We start from the raw sequence: 20,027 nt of genomic DNA, 5'->3' as shown, positions 1-20,027 counted from the left end.
TTCAAGAGTTGTAGTCATCTGACCAATAATTATGTGCCACGTGTACAGATTACGTGCTCAATCCATGTCAAATGATTAATGCCCTCTTAAAGTTAAGTTTTATCTCTTGGAGTTGTAGTGACCTTACAAATAATAACGTGCCATTTTTGAGTATTGCCTAATCCGTTCATGTCGAATTATTATAGGTCCTTTTAAATTTAAATAATCCAGTAAAAGATAATTTCGCAACTTAATCATTTAAAAATTAAAACTTACAACTAGTTTTTTTTTTTTGGTATACTGAAAAAATTAAATAAATGTCTTAATATCTTTCATAGGCTACATGATTTTTGTCTATTAGGAAAACAAACTCCATTTTGTTAACCAATATCTTCCCAACTAACAAATCTTCACCGTCTCCTGGCAAAAGTCTGTACTAATAAAATGATGATTATCTGAGAAAGATTCTATATGGAAACCAAATATAATCGTATATGTTTTAGCTATCAAGCACCACAAACATAAACTAGCAAATAGTATATTTTTAACTTTCTATAATTCTAAATTTGGTTATACATCTGCAATTTGGTTATCCGAAGATCATCAAATCTTATGGACCAACCCTATTCATGATTTTATCAGACTCACTTATCCAAGAATTGTGTAATATTCATTAATGTCTCCCCAATACAAGTTTCATTTCACTATATTCACTATACATGCCAAGACACTAGGTAAATGACAAAATGAAATTTCTTTAATGATAGTGGTGTCCGAACTAATAGCAGCGTACTACAACCACAAGTGCAAGTGAGCCATAAACCTCTCCAATAAGACTAGCGTAAACGCATTCATACAAGTGTCAGTAAATTTGAACCTCAGATCTCTAGGTTGTCACTCTTATACCTCAACCATTCAGTTGGGAACTAAAGGTCAAACTTCATTAATCAGTTATATCTGAAATTAATGAGGCATTACTAAAGGTTTAAGAATTAATATTTCCAAAAATATAAAAGCAAACCTCACTAAACAAAGTGGGCAAAAAAATGATGGTATTTACTAGTATAATAAAGGTAGTGTGAGACCTGAATCATTGGCTTCCGTAGCTGGTTATAGCATTTGCATTTCATACTATACAACTGCTAATATTTTGCAGTTTTGTTATTTGTAGTAAGAGTTTCTTTACTAGGATCTGATGTTATAGCTGTCTCATGAGCTCCAGGAGGACTCAGTTTGTAGTCTAAACCAGCTCCATATTGCCAAGCCTCAAGTCGGCGCTTCCATTCGTATCTCACCTTGGCTGGAAATGAACCTATCAATGGCCTAATATAGAATGATAGTTGTCAGTGACTACGATATCTAGTGACAATGCAAATATCAAGCACAAAACGGAACTGTGTGTTACAAAAGCTCATTACCTAATTGCAGGGTCGACGAAGGTAGAGAGAAATGTATAGTATCCCAACATGAAAAAATGTCCAGACCAGTCAACAAGCACAGGAATTCCAACCTGAAAAATCATCTGGAGTTTAGTCTTCCTCACTAAGATGCAGCACAGCGTTTACACATTTAGATATATCAGAATAGTACAGATGCTACAGAGTGAAATGACTCGTATTGATCTATTTAGATGACAGATCTAATTCTGTGTCCTCTCTGAATTTGTGATACTCAAAGTCAGACCAGAAGGAGAAATTGCAGCTTGTTAAGTTTTATAAGGTTCTTGTGAAACATAACAATCTCAACTTTGCAACACCACTCCCTTTTACTCTCACCAGCCTAAAAAAGGAAGAAGAAGTATTTTCTAAGTGATTTTATCTATAATGCCTTTGGCCAACATGCACAAGCAATTTGATGCTTAAAACAATGCCACAAACTATAAACATATTTTACTGCAGGAACATTAAAAATGTGTAGTTCAGTTATTACATGCTTTTCGTGGATTTATAATTCCTGTATCAATTAAGGATGTTAGATAAATGTGAAGAAAGAAAAACTTGTTGGGAACTAATAGAGCGAGTAATTCAGAAGATGAATATAATTTGGTGTGTAGCACTATTTGACGTACAACTCGTTGTCACAATCTAACAGCCATAAAATGGTGGCTGTTGCATTGGACTTTATGGAGAGCACCCCAGTCAAGCCATTAGGAAACTCGTATCTTGAAGGATATGACATTAACAATAGAAGAAAAGGAGCAAGGTGCGGGTGCAAAAATGAGTAATGAAAAAAGGTAGCCATATATTTACCTGCTTGAATATTGATGGAATAATCTGAGGTCTCGTTAACATTACAAGGCCTAATGTTTTCACAAGAGGTCCAAACTGTATAACATCCTATATCAATTGAGATGAAAGGAAATTAGTTCTAGATATAGAAACCGTATACCACAATAAGAGAACTCACCTGAAGAAAAGGTCTCAAGACAGGATCCCCTAGTTTCTGCAAGTAGACGACAACAAGATAAGGGTAAAGAACTCAAAATCCTATACTAAAAATGTTAAAGCATTCAACACCTTACCAAATGATGATGGCATACCTGCATACTCATGAAATTGGCAAAAAGAAGTTCATTGACGAAATCTGGTGGAACATTGGACTGTTTCTTTGCTGACATTGCCCTTTGAAATAACCAGGAAGAACTCAAGTTCGGCTGCAGAACATAATACATAAGTATGGTGATAGTAGAGTTATTCAAGTGTTAATGCATCAGCTGAAAACTCACCATGTAAGGATTCAACAAGGACAAGCTTCTGGAGTCTAGAAAATTGCCTTCAAGTGCTTCATATATACCTTGTACCCAAAGGAAAAGACCAAAAATATCAGTGCACTAGAAGCCATATTCTTTTTCCAAGCAGGAATATACCTATTATGCACACGCTCATTTGCTTGTTAAAAGTTAAGGAGAGGATGTCGATAACAGCTAAAGCATGTAATGATCAAAATTAAGCAGCACAAGAAATCTGCAATCTTAATTTTCTTTCAGCTAGTGCCTAAAATGCCAAGTACGTTTCAAGATTTATTCGAAGGCTGGTAGTCCATTAGGATGGGTCACTGATAACAGGACACAGCTAAATTGATAGTAATTGATTAGCTGTAGTGCATTTGAAACATTCTGGCAATGCCAGATAAAAAGCAGCTGACAAGTACCAGTATAATCTCTCCCCTCGTATTATAGCTAATGATTTTCCATTTCCTTGGAAACCTTCTTTTTGCTTCAACTAGTGTTTAATCGACAGTTTTATTGCATTCTCCATCCCTCTATCATGGATGAAAACGAAAAAACAAGGGAATCAAATAAAGCATAGAGAAAAACAACTTCAGAAAAAGAAACGTGCAGTCCTAAGATCTACAAACCTCAAAGCACCAACCTAACACATTTTGTTGAATTAAACTGGTCAAATATCTAGAAGAGGAAAGCTGGTTGACATATGCGTTATTAGTCTTTTCTTCTTGAAAGAAGGTTTCATATATTAGCAAGATGTTATAGATTGAGGTAAGATAAGATAAACTTTTACCAGTAGTCAATCTCCCCAAGTGCCTAGTCAAACTCCCAAAACCACCAAAAGAAACTGGTGACTGTATGCCGCTAGCATCCCCAAACTGTAGAGATTCAAACTCATGTATTCTGTTGATATGTAATTGCAATGTATCATGGCTTTAAAGGGTTTGATGAAACACCTGTAAAATACGATCAAAAGCTGCTGGCAATGGACTGCCATCAAAATGAAAGGGAACAGAATTATCAGAATAGTAAGAAAGTAAAGCGACCAAGAACTTTTTTTATAATAACTCCTGGCTTATAAATATACCAAAAGTCATGTATCAAAATGCAAGGAGTTGTATATATTTGAGCAGTGAGGAAATGATGCAACTCTCATTTTGTTGCATAAAAAGGACGCTACAGTTATTCAATTATCGAAGGAAAAACAAATTAAGTTAGGTGGCAAGTGAAACAACAACAGCATCTTATGGATATAAATCATGTCCTAAGCACAGAACTTAAAGTTAATGGTTACCTGTCTCTATACGTTGGGAAAATGCCATATATTATCCTCAAGATTTCCAGATCATCGAAAGACACGCCCTACAAGTTCAAAAATGGAAGAAATTAGCAGTTGAATAGATCACTAAGGAGAAACAGCAGTTTATACAACAAGATAGCAGTTACTGTCAAAATCCAAAGCACTGAACCTACACAGCTAATCCAAACAACAAAAGCAATAATATGAGTCCCTTGGTTGATATTTTTAACCGACATCAGATCTTTCAGGGGTTAATTTTCTTCTGAAGAAAATCGGTTGCAAGGAATATCAACAAGCTAAATCTTCCAGAGTAAGAAAAAGAGGAAAGCAGAAGTATGCCAGACATAAGCCTTAAATAGCATACTCCAAAGTTTACCTGGTACTTTGGCATCAAATCCCAGTAATCTTCTAGTAACTCCTCCAGCTGTGGAGATCCGGGTTGAGGATCAACATAAGTGAACATATAAGTGGTTCGGTCCCTAGTACCCGAGCCGGCAGGAAATGCCTGAAGATCATGAGAAAATTGTTATTTGCTAAGCACAAAAATTTTCCAAATTATGATGTGCAAGATATTTTAAAGCATCTTAGCGGTTCACATTGCATGATTTCCAATTACTTTGATCATTTTACCTCCCAGAAATATTGGACTACTGACTGGCTTGTTTCTTTAATGGAAGCACTGCTAAATATGACATCACTTGTAGAGTTCTCCTTAAAACCACGGCAGCAAGTTCCAACCACAAGGCACATACCATCTGGTTTCCTTCCACATCTAATCTAAAGCAATTTTCAATCATAAGAGCCAGTTCAAGACATTAGGAAATGAACTAATAAAAGAATCTAAGAGAAAGTTAGTGAGATATAGAAGATTAGTGAGATATAGAAGACTTTTATCAAAAGCGTCGGAGTAAGGATTACGAGGTCCAAGTAATCCTAGAATACGTGATATTTTTGGGAAATTAAGTTGGAATAATAGGAGAGCTGTTTTAGTCTACCATCTTCTGGTCCAACAGTATCATTGTGATGCAACATAACCGGCCCTTAACTGTGGCTTACCTCTCCTGACCTTTACATCATGTGATACCAGAATCATTTCTTCACCGTTAGAAACAGTTATAGTTGTATGCTTTAACAAAACGATTCTGCACCTGCTTTACAATAGGAGAAAAATTTCCCATTGCATCAATGATGAGACGCGAGAATATAGTCTTTCCCTCCTTTAGTTGCAAGACCTGCAAGAAGAAAAGTAAGAGCAAAATCTGGATGAACCTTACTCATCTAGTATGAATTCAATAGTAACAGAAAGATAGCTGACAGCATTTGCAACATTCTTTTGACATTAATTTGAAACCCTTTGACTGAAAGAAACCCAGATATCATACTATCCTTCAGCTAATCTTCATAACTCTTTGTGACTTAAGTACTACCTCCAAATTTTTCTCTCCGAAAGAATTCTAGAATCTTGTGTTTTTTATGTTGGAAAAATTCTGTACTTGTATTTAGGATTTTGGGGTCTTTTTATCTCAGCCTCTTCATTCTTGCAGTTGGTAGGTTGGCCAAATCAAACACAAGTCATTTGAGGTTAAGCACAAATTTAATTAAGGCAAAACCCAATGCCCAAATTAAAAATCAAATAACAAAATACATTTCTTTTTCTGCCTAACCTAGAATGCTACTAAGTGATAAAGTGCATCCTTAAATAGCCACATCTATGAGTAAGTAAGCATACTGCGGAGTCCTCATACACGGATATGCTAGAGACACTGTAACCTTCAAATGTGACACCTCCAAGGGAATTGAAACGCTTTTTCATAATCTCCACAAGCTTTACTGGCCTACGAACAGATAAATATAAAAGAACATTATGATCTTGAGCTAGGTTTTTACAAAAGTTAAAGAAAGAAATTATATGTGACTGAAAAATCATCTAAACTATAATAATAAAAACTCGCATGATGTTCAGATGCAGCATACGACAACAGAGTACTTCACTTCATTGAGGGTAGAAGATAGCTGATTCTCCATCTTCCATAACATTGAGAGTACGAAAAACAACAACAACAATAACTATTACTCAATCCCAAGCTGTCGGTTATATAAATCCTCACTGTCCATTTTGTTCTATTCGAATCCTATAATAGGAAGTGATGTGGGAACCCTAAACAAGCAGGACCTATTTTGTTGTTAAATTTGCTTACAGACTGCCTATATATCTTCAGAAAAGGCTATATCTGCAATTTTCCACCATTTGAAGTTCAAAACATTATGTTAATTAAACTTAGTTGGTTGCTTTCATCAGTATGATGCAATCAGATTCTTGTGTGTACGGCCTGCTCTTGTGGCTTCCTAATTGGCAGTTTGTTCTGATCCTGCTTCTGTTCGACGAAAGAATAGGGCTAATACATCTTTCGAGAAGATTGGATAGTTGGATATTGAAGGATGCGCCCGGATAGGAGCAGTATAACTGCATAACTCAATGTGTTTCCAAGAATTCTATCAATATAACTATATCAGGATAAAAAATAATAGACAAGAAGCTTTCAGAAAATCCTCCATTTTGGTTCTATCTGCATAATGCATCTGTTTGTTTCAGGTTTTTTTTTGGCTTTATAATTTTGCAAATTTTACAAAACAATCAAGATAGCTGATATGAAATCTATCTCAGTTTCATGTTAAAGCTTATGTGTGATCATTTACATTTCACCTGATGCTTGAGTTCTCATAGTGCTGATGGATGAGTATCATGTATTAACTTACATGCAACATGAAAAAGAAGAAGGGTTTTGATGTTCTTATGTAGCAATCACAGTAAAACTTTACAGTTATGAACTTTGGCTGCATGCTGATTCAGAGAGGAAAACAGACTTACGAAACACCAAGATTGAGAATGTCCTGGACCCAAATGTCTCCCTTCCCTTCAAATCCACATCTATTCTGCAAAGTGACACAGAAGCCAAAAGAGAATAAGTAACGATGCCTAGAAAACAGTAGAGGACCCTTAGTAGGAAACAGATCCCAGAAGTCATTTCAAAATTATACACTTGAGCTATAGTATTGTTAAGATGTTTAACTTTTCCCTCTTTTGCTCTATCTATCCTCACCCCAAAAGTCCATTCACAAAAGGAAAAAAAGGTTTCGTTCTCTATAGGCCTTCCAAACAAAAATTAGTAGGTCCACACTGGTCAAGGCAAAATCGTTATTAGCAAAATTAGGCTTATTTTATGCACAAATATAACACTATGCTAGGATAGAGAACATACAGGGTTGAAACTGGCAGCAGTAGCCTCTTCAACGTCATCTTCAGTTAAAATGCCAACTTCAACAAGTTCCAATAGCTCTCTCCTTGATATATTCCACTCTTGCTCCCTCTGTTCATCAATTTCCCAAAAAAGTCGAGCATTATTGGACTCCTAAGTAGATGACTAGTTCTAAATAACATAACTGAATCCCACTAAGGCAATGAGTATAATACATTACCCCTTTTAAAACATTCCTTTCCACGACTCCAACTCGAAAACCTTTGGAACTTAATGCTGTGGCAATGAAGATTCCCAAAGTACCTCCACAAACAATGACATCAAACATTTCATCCAAATTTCCAACATGCTCAGAATCTTTGTATGATCCAGGGACAGAGGAAACCACCTTCTGGGGTTCTTCAACAACTACTACAAACAGGAAAATTAAGTGCCACTATCCATTTCCTCCAATAGAATAAAGGTATGTTTTTTTGAAAGTACATTTATTTACCTGTTGAAGAAGAGCAAATTTTAGACCATAGCTGGTCCAATCTTTTTAATGCACTATATGAGTATGCACCACCAGCTCCACCAACCTCCCCACTTACTGCAATTCCTTCCATTATCCTCTGATACACCATTCAATCTTTATATTAATTCAGTATCATAAATGTACTACGAAAAACATAATTGGCTGGGATTGACCAAAGAAAGTGTACCTGGGTTCTTGTAGGAGTGGCTTGTGCTTGAAAAGAAACTTTTTTTCTATTACCAAAAGGTCTAATTGCAGAAGGGTACTGAAAAACTCCATTTTTTATAGTTGGCTGAAGCTGCAGCTGAAGTGCCATTATGAATATTCAAGGTTCAGAAAACAAAGGAAAAAAAATTGGTTTTTTCCTCAGGTTATCATATTTTAGAGTAGTGAACCAACTCCAACTCTCCAAATAAGAGGGAAGTAATATGAGAACAAGCGTTAGACACGTTGGACTAGTAGTCCATGATTTTGTGAGTTGTAATTTTGACCATCCATTTCATGCTACCAGAAATCTCGCAGAATTTGTTCCTTAGTTGCAATTTTGGTCTTCTATTTTCAGTTATGTTTGGTTGGGTGCCAAGAAAAAGATCCTTCTTCTTTCTCTTCTTGCAAATTATTTTTTATTTGTTTACCTATGTATTTACACATCATTGGAATTTGGTTGTAGACTAATTGTTCTACCATTAATATAGATCATCGAAGAGGCAAAAACAGTCGGTATAAATAAAGATATCACCAAATATTAGAAATCAGACGTGCAGATAATCTACTACGGCAATCTGAGATACTAATTTCGTATCGGTAGGATTAGGAATACATGATTTAAATCATAGTGATTTTATTTGTTTTTATATCTCTTCTTGAGGGTAATTTGTGGCGTTAGATTTAAAATTAAGTTTTTTTATCTGTAATCTCTCCAATAGTGAGTCTCATCCAATGAGCACTTTTCTACTTTGAAAAGAAATGGAAAAACAAATTGGGGTAAAGCAATCTATAATTGGCGGATAATCCAAAATGACATTTAAATCATCCGAATGAAAACATCGGGATTCAAATTGCAACTTGTTAATTTTAAACTAACTGTACGATTTCTAATTATCAAGTTCCACATGATTTTTTTTTTCTCTTTCTTATACCTCTTCCCTACACGCCAATAATAAGGTTGGTAAAGGAACAAATGTAATTCCAACAAAAGAATTCAAAAACATAAAAAAAGATTTTTGTATACAAATGCGTTAGAGAATGACCAAGTTGCAGCAAAACAGGTGGTAAAGGTGTTCTTGCTCACAGGAAATGGAGCTTATATTTCACAGCCTTGTGAAACACAGCAAAAAGAGAGAAAGGCGTGCTAGACTATCTTGGCTACAGTGTCTTTCATTTACCAACCATATCTCTAAATTTAACGATGCAAGTTAATGCACGCTCGAAATCACCATCTTCCAGGGCGATAGTGAAGCGACAGTAACCAGGAATTCCGGTCCACGAAGAGCTATTGATGCACAAACCAGTGGTCTTAAGCATGGCTTCTCTGATATTTGTGTCATCAAGTTTTCCTTCCCATGAAGATGAATCGTTGCTGATTTTAACTGTCTTCCCGAGATAGGTAGATGGCTTTGCCACCACTGAAACGCCAGAATGAGCCTCAAGCACATCCCAACCACAACTTTCAAGGGTCTGTTACACATAAATCAGGACATTTGTATGAGAGAACTATAGTCAAGAATTACCATCTTGGAAGCCATTTATAACAAATTCATATATGGAGGCTAAATACGATTTCAATTTTCTTCAAATGGTAAGAAAGAGATCATGCGAATATTTTAGAAGTCAGACGCATGGTTTGGCCACAACAGCATATGAGCAATTTGTGAAACGCCTAATCCATAATGTAGAGAAAATGGTCTACACAGTGACTCTAATAAACTGCTTATTAGTCAAGATGATTACTTAATGCAGCCATGAACGTAATCACAATGACAAATGACTAAAGTTCGAATGCGGGTGCAGAAATAACCAGAAGATGAAGTGATAATAAACATCTATAGATGTGAATTAGCCTTTCGAGGAAAAAAAAATACCTTTTTCAAGAGCTTATATCGACTAGCCAGAATACTTTCCTGCTCTGAGACTGCATTGGAAAGTTCTGCTGTTTGTTCTCGTTGATCCAACAGCTTCTTTACTTGGTATTTGATAGTGCTGTGAGGCTTGCTCAAACCTGGAAAACTGTGGAATGCATCAATTAAAGCAGGATGGTCTAGAAGCAGAAATCCAAAATTAATTCCAGCTGTAAGCATCTTCAGATACAATCCTCCAAGCAAAGTAACACAGAATGACTGGTTCTGAGATCTTAGTTTTGCTAGAGTGTCCTCCAAATTCCAGCCATCCCAACCCTTGGAGTTGAACTCCACACCAGAAAATGAAGTATCAATTATGACCCTTGCCCCAAACTTTGCGCACACAGTTAATATATTCTTTATCTCTTCGTTGAGGTAAAGCTGCCCAGTAGGGTTGACAGTTGGTCCAGAAATATAAATCCAAGGTTTGTTGACGGTCTTCAAAAAACTTTCAACTGTTTTCTGTGTCAATTTAAACCCTTCCTCTGGACTTGTAGCTATATATGCTATATTTGCTTTCACAAATTCAGCAGCAGACACATAACTACCATTTGAGCCAGCTGGGAAGCATAGAGTCCCACCTTCATGGATGCAACAAAGTACCAATTTACTAAAAAGAGCTAGAGGGCAGTCAGCATATATAAATTCTGCCTTGCTGTTCGTTGGGAAACCATAACTACTCTCCATTAGCTGTCTAATGTTGCTTGTCACATCAATTTCTGACTCTGCAATGTTCTGTCTCACAAAACTCTCAAAAATGGCTGCCTTGACAGGAGTTGGTATAGGTAAAAAGCTTTGATCTACATCCATGTGAATCAGAGTATTGTCTGAATCAGTAACAGATAACTCTGCATGATTGAGTACTGAGGAGACAGAGCTAGGAAAGCCAATCATCTTGGATGCTTTCAACTTCTCGGCTACCCTCTGGGAGAATGTATAGAAGGTAACTTTTAGTACATAGTGCTCAAATTAAGCAGCTAATATAAGCAGAGTTAAAGAGACTTGTGCAACTAAAAAGTAGGAAAGTGCACACATCTCAAGATTTAGAATATCTTGTTGTTGGTACATTCCTTCTATTACTACTGATTATTCAATTATTAGCTTAATTAGTGTTAGGATTTGATGCCCCACCCAATAGATTGACCCAAGTCCTAGTAGCCCTGCCAATGGTGATTAAGTATAGATTCTACATCCTGAAATCATGTCAATTTTGGCGCTTGTTTCGATGGAATTTGGGGGTTTTAGTCATTATAAATGCAGTCCATTTGGAAAGCAAGAAATTTCCATATTCATAAGAATTTTCTCTCTAGAGAATTTAATATGGCTAAAGACATGGAAAAAGAAAAGCCAAACTGCCAGCTTTATACGATCCAGAAAAATGAGTGTAATATTGAGATACTCAAAGTTAAAAAGCAGGTCTTCTCTTCTTTTCTCTTTTCTTCACTTTCCTGATTTATTTACATTTTCAGAAAATCCAGATTAGATCTTATACCAGTGATGAAAACCTTAAAGTGCTATAGTTAAAACTAAACTTAACTTACATCCAGTGGCGATAGCAGTGGTGAGCAAAGGCTAATGAGCTTTTTCCATTAGGCAATCATAAAAGAGCCGAACTACTAACCTCAGCAGGTGGATGTCGATCAGCAAGCTGAAAAGCTAGGAGCTCGTGGAAAAGACAGCCATAATAATATTGGCTTATAAGAGCAGTATTTCCTTGTAGTAGTTCCATGGTTTTGGATAATGCTTTACAGATAGTTTTGTCTTCTGATATGACGAAAGCTACTTCCAGATCTGAATATACCTGAACAAAGAAAGAGATTACGATTATGAAGCTAGCTAACTAAACCCGCCAAGTAACTTAGAAACGAATGATAAAACAGGACCTAGAAATCTTTTAGTAATGCTCTAGCAATAATTAAGCGGAAATATAAACCTACCTGATTCTTCACTAAGCCACAAATAATTGCTGCATGTGAGGGAAGAGTAGTTCTAGCAAGGAATTTCAGGACCCCATTAGATTTGGGGAGGCTGGATAGCTCAAATTGGTCGGATATGTCTACAAACAGACGACATCCAATTTCCCTTGTGGTGTCAAGTAGGTACTCAAAAGAAGAACTAGTAACTGATTCAAATTGCGCCATCCCAGTAACTACGACTTGAGGCTTCAACTTCTTTATCAGTTCAACCATCGAATCAGATTGGCGTGGAGCTTCAATAACAGTGATGTTATCTTCTGAACTACTATCAGTTTGACTTTTCTGCATGAAAGCGAGATTTCAAAATTGTTAAAAATGACCAATAAACCTATAACAATGCTCATGAAAGATGAATCAACATACCCCTTCAAGTACTCACTGCGCGTACTATTAAAAGTTAAAACACTAGTAAACTTGGTATTCATAGAGAACTATGCATAAGTTCATCAGGCTAGTGAAATTACATGATCTTTTAGAAAAAATGGTAAGGATTATATTCAACGGAGATGGAGAGCAAGTACCTCAATCTTTAATGATGTCAGCCATTGCCTAGGCAGGTGTCTTGACAGTTGCTCATCAACAATTGCTAGATGTGGCAAGAATAACCGCAACAGATTCTCTATAGCCACAGCCCTTGAAGGAAAGACAACGACATTCTGTCATAAAATGGAGAAGCCCATGTTAGAACACATAATAAATGCAATTATACTTTTGCAGAAACCAATCCTGAAAAGATGCTTCCACTTAAGCCCCCAGCCCAATTCTTAAAAACTGAAATCTTAAGATACTTTTTTAAAGATGTGTCTGTTGCACGACTTATCGGATAATCCTAGTTACATGGCTTGCAGCGACTAAGCAAATTATTAGTTGCATTACATTTTCCATAGACCTTACAGTTCCCCTTGATGCCTTTCCATGAAAACTACAGCATTCAGTGCATAACTTGCATTTCACACCGAAAAATTGCAACTTTGCACGGCTAACTCGTGTTGGTGAAAACATTGAGCAGGAAAACTCAAATAACTTGCTTTTCTAGATTACTTCAGAGAGAAATATGACAATTATGGACGTAGGTGATAAGCCTATGACTGTTTCAGTGGAAACTATATGCTAACATTCACATAACACACTCCATATCCACACATGGCGTTCTCTACAAGGCCGTATCAGGCAGCAATCCTTCTTAAACTCCAATACTTTAGCAAAAGAATCTTGCATCAAGAAAAATAACAAAGTTAAACAATCTTACGTCGGCAGTAAGAGGAAAATGGTGGTATGTTTTCATAAAGCCAGCAATCAGATTGCGGAACCATCTACTTCCTGCTGGTGATTCATATGGGAAAACAGAGTTCTCCTTAAGCACACTAGCAAGATAAGCTAGGAAAGGGATCTTTTCATCTGCTACTGCATCATCCTCAAATGACAAATCCAGAGAATTACTGATATCATGGAATCCATTTTTTATGAACTCAAATATCTTTCTGACCTGTCAATTCAGCAGAACCAGTTTTACGCCTATTTGCAATGCTCTGAGTTGTATATCCTCAATTTCAATTACCAGATTTGAACATATGTAAGCCCTTTACAGCTACCTGATTTGGCTGACGAAGTTGACAGCTGTACACAGATAAAGCATGAGAGATACGACCACCAGCCTTGCCATAAGCCCATGCTGTTCGAGCACATATTGGCTGATCTCCAACAAGTCCCATGAAAAATTCAAACCGGTGCATGCTACTCTTTTCAATTTCAACTAGAGCTGATATATCAGTGTCAGCTGCCTGCATTAACCTACTGTTTAGAGGCATAGTCTGTTGTAACTGTTATCTCAATAAAAGAGAATTCACTCACCTGAAGAATTTTAGTTTGCCAGAGCTTGTTAACACGAAGACCACGGCGCTCAAATAACCGTTTGCAAACACCTTGCCCAGGACGGCCTCCCATGTTGAAGATCATAATGCCCAATGGCTTTATGACAGAAATACCTTCTTCAACTGCCCTTGCAATAAGCCCCAAGCCAAACTGATCTTCAACAAAGCCCTAGACATGATTTTTAAAAAAAGATTTAATAAAAACAGTTTCAGCATGGAAAGACGCAAGGGAATTTTCTATCAATCAATGCCAACCTGAAGCGCACAATAATTGCTTAATGAATGCAGAAATTCTTCACTAGCATTTTCAGTAATCAACTTGGACATTGCATCTGGATTTGGATTAAGAATCTGCATCCAAGAAAAATGCATAAAAATCAGAATACGTGACCATACACTTCCATCAAATGACCAAAACATACTCATAATCTCTAGATTTCCGTTGAGATTAAAGAGGCACAGTGGAAATTGTGTAGATAACCATAATATGGCATGCTAGTTGTAGCAATACCTGTGGTATGCATCCAACAATTCTTTCAAGTTCGATGTGATTATCTTTGCAGTAAGCTAGCAGATCAGACTCGTGAAACTCTACCCTATCTAGTAGTGTTTTCTTTTCTTCATCATATATTGGTTCGCCATTGTCATCCAGAGCATTCAAGTACAAATTTATCCACGAGATCTTTACTGCTCTTGGATTTATATCAAGCCCATATACCTGCAAAACAATATTAAAGTAAAAGGTATTTGTAAGCAATAACCTAAACAAAAGCATCATTTCCTGTATCTCAAAATTGCAAGAGGAATTCTAAAATACGGTTATTGATAAGCACACCTTTGATGGTAGCCATTTCTCGGCAATGGCAATGGATATCCATCCATTTCCACATCCCAGCTCGGCAACTGTCTTGTCCTGGAAGATGGAATCAGGGTGTCTATTTAGTCCCTCATAAAAGGTGAAGGACCAATCCTCTGGGATAAAAATACTGGGGATGACAATCATTGTCAATTTCTTTCGCTTCTGGAAACCTACAAAAAATAAACAGACAGGCGTATAAGAGAAGCAGTCTCTCAACAAAATTAATTTTTGTTTATCTTTTTTCTAGGGCAATATCTCTGAATGGCATTAGAACAACTAAAGTAAAAACTATGAGAAAGTTACAGAGGCTGTGGAAAGAGTGAACACGCACAGAGTTTGGAAGTTGGAATGAAAGGATCCAGAGTTTTATTCCATACTTGAGATACCCCTTCTGCTGAACGACTTTATGCTCAGTGTACACATTCTGAATACAAGCTTAACTTGCCGAATTTAAGTTTCCAAAAAGTCTAATGGAACACCTATAGAAGATGATCCTCCTAATATTCATCTCCTTGGTTTAAGAAAGGAACAGCTTGCTTCAACAAGGTTTACATTTAAGCCAATCCTTTGTTTTGCAGTAGAATATACAAAAAGGCATCATTGATAAATCAAGATCCACCTAACATGTCCCTTCACATTTCCTAGTGTACCTGATGGATGAAACCAGGAACTGTGAGTCCTCTCCCCCTTCTTCACATCCCCTTTCGGCTCTCATATCTTAACTCTTATTCCTTAGATCAACAACAACAACCAATAACTATCCTCGTTCTCAAGCTAGCCAGATCGGCTATATGAATCTTCACTCCATTTAAATACCTCTTATTTCTTAAATCAACAACAATAACAATAAGTATCCTCGTTCCCAAGCTAGTCGGGTCGGCTATATGAATCTTCGCTCCGTTTGAACAACTCTTTTTCCTTAAAAACAAAATAAAAATTGCTGAACCTAAAACTCACCATCAGTAAACATTTTTTTACTTTTAAATACAAGTCATTCATAGAAAAATTACTCCATGATAATCTTAAACTGTACTATTTCCTCCTTCCTAAAAGAGCAACCGAATTTTGATACATATTTAAAATTTACATAAAATACGGTAAGTATAAATTCCAGAATTGTTTGAAAAAATTATAGTCAAAGAGAAATACTGTAACTATACACATAGTAATAGTACCAAACAATTTTGGACAAAGCAAGTAATAGCTCATGAACCTCATTTTTGACCAATTATAGAAGCGACAATTCTGACGAAGAGGCTACAGATTTAAAACGGGAAAAACGACGAAATATTATGAGGAATAAAAAATTGATCCATCTGCTTTTTCACAACTGTACAATCCTCGTATCATCACGTACGTAGACATCCACGTATATTATTAAAAAAAAATTATACAAGCAAATGTGAGAATCAAAAGTAGATAAAAAATTTGATCAATACGAAAGGGAGAAAAGGAGAGGACCTTCATATTGCTCAAGGACAATATCTTGAATTTGGAAATGATAAGTTTGAAGGCATTGATCGGAGGCTTCTTTAATAGCAAAGCGTTTCTGAAGAAGAGCGAGGAAGACTCGAGCCTCTTTCCGGGTAACCGGATCCTCCAGTCGCTCAAGGAGTGATCGGAGGGTACTGTAAGCAGCATCGCCGGACTGCTCGCACCGTTTCAGGAAATCTTCGGTTGACGCACACAGTCCATTCACCGCCATTTTTCGGAGAAATGAATTTCGTTTGAAGCAGCTCTCTCTGTGTGTGTTTCGGGGAATGTGAAACGTTGAATAGGGGACCTGAGTGTGTGTGACTGTGTGTTGGAGAAAGTTAGCTGAAACTTCCCATATATATTGGAGTATTTTGAGTAACTGAAGGAAAATTATCTGCTCTCTATAATAATTTCTCACACATCTTTTTATAATATTATAAAATTTATTTTAATTAAAAAATTTAAAAAGTATTTCTATATAATTCTGACTACAAATTTTAATTAAATATAAATTAAATAAACTAACAAATATTAAATAATAATAATCTCCAACAATAACGTATATAATAAGTTTTTACTCGTGCACCACAAAAAAAAACACCTTGTACTCTAAACGTATGGTGGAGTGATTTTCCTTTCACTTGTAAGCCCGTTTGGCTAAGAAAAATCATAGTCTTCAAGTGCTTGGAATCATGTTTAATTAAGTGGCTGGACTAATAATAAGCAGTTATTGTTGAAACTAAATATAGGTAGTTAGTATGTTTGATTTCTGTTAAAATACTCTTAAAGTTGTTAAGATATAGTAAGAATTAGTAATTTGACTAGAGTTTGTAGGTAAATAATGCAAAATATTCTCACAGAAATTTTAAAAGTGAAGGCCTCTCTACTCTCAGTTTCTAGCATTTTTGGCTTGTTTTGAATGGTTTAAAGTACTACCCATCAATCCCATTTTATTTGAATCTATTTCCTTTTTGATCTGTTCTAAAATAAATTATCCCTTTCTAAATTTAGAATAATTTAGCTTAAACTTCTAAATATACCCTTAATAAGAAGCTTTTATAATCACACAAATACTCTAGAGTTCTTTTTGACTTGTTTAGGATCACAAATTCTAAAAATCTTTATTTTTTCTTAAACTACGTGCTCAGTCAAACATGTTTCGCATAACTTGAAATTGAAGAAGAATGTTTAAAAAAAAAAAAAAATCAATGTCACCACTCACCAAACACCAAAATAAGCAAAAGATGCTCAAAACCCGGATTGATTCGCTTTTAAATTTACCCAAACACCTTCTAGGTTGAGATGCCAAACTTCTCTCTAGAGTTTAGGTATTGCTTGGAATCTCTCTCGGTAGGCATGCAAAACAATTAATTCCTTACTCCACATATTATGCAAAAATACTTACGTTTGATATAATAATTTTGGTAGCTTTATTGTAAAATGCTTTTGTGAGCATTATCGTAATGGTACTACGTTTAAAATTAATTTATCAAACGATAGTATACATGCTTATTTTTGTCATATTAATAATATATATATATATATATATGTGTGTATTTATATCTTTTACTACTTTTTTAGAAGTCTTTCGGTCATATAAATATCTATAAGTAGAAGACATGAAAACTTTCAATGTTACTTTTTTGTTTAATTGTGTACGGAAATAGTCTTAAGTCGAGTGATATGACCGTCGAGCGATATGACCGCTAAAAAAGTCATTAGATCACCCTAACTTGTTTGGGATTGACATATTATTGTTATTATATTGATAAAATAAATTTAAGTTTGAAAAATATGGTTATGTTTGAGGTTTGATTTGGTCTGCTTGGAAAGATCAATGCATGATAAATAACGATGTAGATAGTTAAACATCGTTTTCAACTGTAGACGCGAGGGAAGCAAGTTAGCATTAAAATTATATGATATGATTCAATCAGTTACAAGTACTAAGTTTGAATAAGTCGAATCAGCTGTATAAATTATCTACAGATATTACATTATAGTACAGTCAAACATCTCTATAATATCATCATTTGTTCTGAAATTTTTTGACTTTTATAGTGAATGACTTTTATACACCTATAATAACATTTAGTGTTTGAATATATTTTGGTTGTTATAGACAAAAATTATTCAAAAACTTCTGAACAACTTTTGGCTGTGTACATGCCTTTGAACAACTTATGCTTGCTTAGCCGCCTCTATATACTTATTCTTCTTGCTAAGAATGTCGGTGACTGTATGACGACTAGTAAGTGAAAATTTCTCCTTTAATTATTCATGAATGATGGTAGGATTATCTTTTTTGTATTGGCACAATGCTACCTTAGTTTCCAAAGGAATAGCTTGGCGTTTAGACCCATATGACATGAAAAAAATTAAAAGAATAGCTTGAATTTTCTAAACGAATAACTTTAGTGTGTTCTTCAAATTTCATTACCTATGCACTAAGAGAAACTCACTCAAATATTTAAACATCCAAAGAGTATCACGTGCAAATCTTTTCGAATAAAAAATTATGATGTGCATATCTTTAAAAAATATGAATATATTACGTTTACATATTATTGTCATTTGTCCAATATAAAATATATCATGTATACATCTTCAAATAAAAAAGAATGATATATATATCTTCAAAAAGTATAAATAAATCTTTTAAGTATCTTTTGGCATTTTTCTAATTAAAAATATATCATTTGAAGATCTTTAAAAAAACATAATAATAATGTGCATATTTTCATGGAGTGTACTATTATCTTTAACATATATATTTCTATTATAAGTTTTAAATTAAAGTTATAAAATATTTGATTAAAATATTTAGAATTATTATTAATAATAATCTTAGAAAATCTACATGACTGTTATATAGAGGTAATTTTATAAAAAAACGTATTGTCATAAAGATAATTGTTACTGTTATAAGTAGAAAGTTACTATATAAAGATAAAATATAACATTAAAAATCGATTCTGAGAAAAAACTAGATTCGGTGTGACTGTATTTGGAAACATTTCAATTTCGTTTAGGACGCCGTGGAACGTTCTTTTCAAAATGAGGAAAAAGAGATGTTAAATACTCTGTTTTAAAAGGCGTTTCTTGGGCGAGCCCCGGGGCGATGGTGTGGGGCGAAAGTCTCAGGAGGCGTACGCCCCGCAATTTGGGGCGTACGCCCGGGCGTTCGGGACGCGTTTTTTAGTAAGGAGTAAGCCCCAGAGACTTTTTCAAATTAAAACAAAATTTGTTGAATTAGTCCTTCATATAATACCAAAAATCTCAAAAGTCAGTTTGATAATTACTCAAAAGGTTTAAAAAGGAACTCAAAAGTATTAAATTTAAAAGTAAAGACCTTTTTTATTGATTTAAGCTCTAATTCATAATTTTCTCAATTTTTTATCTTGTCCGCTAGTCTGCTAATATTTCCCAAAAGCAACGAATATTTAATTTTTTTTACAAATACAAAGAGAACTACATTTTTTCTTCATAACAGCAAATTCAAAGTTCAAATTGCAGGTTAATCATCATTTTTGTTCCCCCATATAGAAAACTTTATTCTTTTAGACTCAAATTACTTGTGCTTGTAAGTAAAGTATAATATATTATTTTGATTAGTTTTTTGTGGGGATGGAGCACACATATATAAGCGCACATATATATAGTTTTCTTCAATTTTTATGTAATTTTACATGTTTATAAATATTAACTGTCATTATATTATTTTATAAAATATTAAAAATTAAATACTTATGTGGCTTATGCCCCGTGCCTCAGGGCTTATGCCTCGCTGAAGCATATGTAAAACGCCTCGCCTTACGCCCACACATTTTAAAACACTAGTAAGAACAATGCCTTTTTTAATCCAAATTTTTGATAAATATATTAATGCATGCATTATCTGAATTACTTTTCCCAATACAGAACTTAGTCTTAAATTAATAAAATATCATTTT

At 35.0% G+C, this 20,027-nt stretch overlaps 2 protein-coding genes across 6 annotated transcripts; both read right to left on the bottom strand.

The window, feature by feature from the left end:
- Window positions 1–1,014: 1,014 nt before the first annotated feature.
- Window positions 1,015–8,468, bottom strand: LOC107775021 (uncharacterized). 4 transcript variants are annotated; one of them, XM_016594689.2, is made up of 18 exons: window positions 7,963–8,468; window positions 7,755–7,872; window positions 7,482–7,669; window positions 7,265–7,372; window positions 6,874–6,938; window positions 5,734–5,839; window positions 5,153–5,236; window positions 4,635–4,781; window positions 4,381–4,509; window positions 3,999–4,066; window positions 3,661–3,694; window positions 3,498–3,582; window positions 2,705–2,772; window positions 2,519–2,632; window positions 2,386–2,421; window positions 2,229–2,315; window positions 1,398–1,489; window positions 1,015–1,302 (listed from the first exon to the last, which is right to left on the bottom strand). In XM_016594689.2, the coding sequence occupies exons 1-18, from the start codon at window positions 8,089–8,091 to the stop codon at window positions 1,122–1,124; spliced, it is 1,839 nt and encodes a 612-aa protein (XP_016450175.1). In that variant the 5' UTR covers window positions 8,092–8,468; the 3' UTR covers window positions 1,015–1,121. The 4 variants fall into 4 exon arrangements, with proteins under 4 accessions (XP_016450175.1, XP_016450174.1, XP_075094733.1 ...); XM_016594688.2 differs by having other exon boundaries at window positions 7,482–7,672; window positions 7,963–8,220; XM_075238632.1 differs by lacking the exon at window positions 3,661–3,694 and having other exon boundaries at window positions 3,498–3,607.
- A 480-nt stretch (window positions 8,469–8,948) lies between these two features.
- LOC107775022 (methionine S-methyltransferase) lies at window positions 8,949–16,442 on the bottom strand. Of its 2 annotated transcripts, none has more exons than XM_075238630.1 (12): window positions 16,060–16,442; window positions 14,575–14,768; window positions 14,251–14,457; window positions 13,995–14,090; window positions 13,720–13,908; window positions 13,461–13,649; window positions 13,118–13,354; window positions 12,390–12,524; window positions 11,830–12,150; window positions 11,510–11,693; window positions 9,857–10,809; window positions 8,949–9,452 (listed from the first exon to the last, which is right to left on the bottom strand). In XM_075238630.1, exons 1-12 carry the CDS (start codon window positions 16,301–16,303, stop codon window positions 9,153–9,155), a joined length of 3,249 nt encoding a protein of 1,082 aa, XP_075094731.1. In that variant the 5' UTR covers window positions 16,304–16,442; the 3' UTR covers window positions 8,949–9,152. The 2 variants fall into 2 exon arrangements, with proteins under 2 accessions (XP_075094731.1, XP_016450177.1); XM_016594691.2 differs by having other exon boundaries at window positions 9,857–10,816; window positions 11,514–11,693.
- Between the last annotated feature and the right edge of the window lie 3,585 nt (window positions 16,443–20,027).

The sequence above is a fragment of the Nicotiana tabacum genome, chromosome 19 (assembly GCF_000715075.1).
Source record: "Nicotiana tabacum cultivar K326 chromosome 19, ASM71507v2, whole genome shotgun sequence".
Classification (NCBI taxonomy): Eukaryota; Viridiplantae; Streptophyta; class Magnoliopsida; order Solanales; family Solanaceae; genus Nicotiana; species Nicotiana tabacum.
This window is presented reverse-complemented; position numbering and strand designations above follow the sequence as displayed.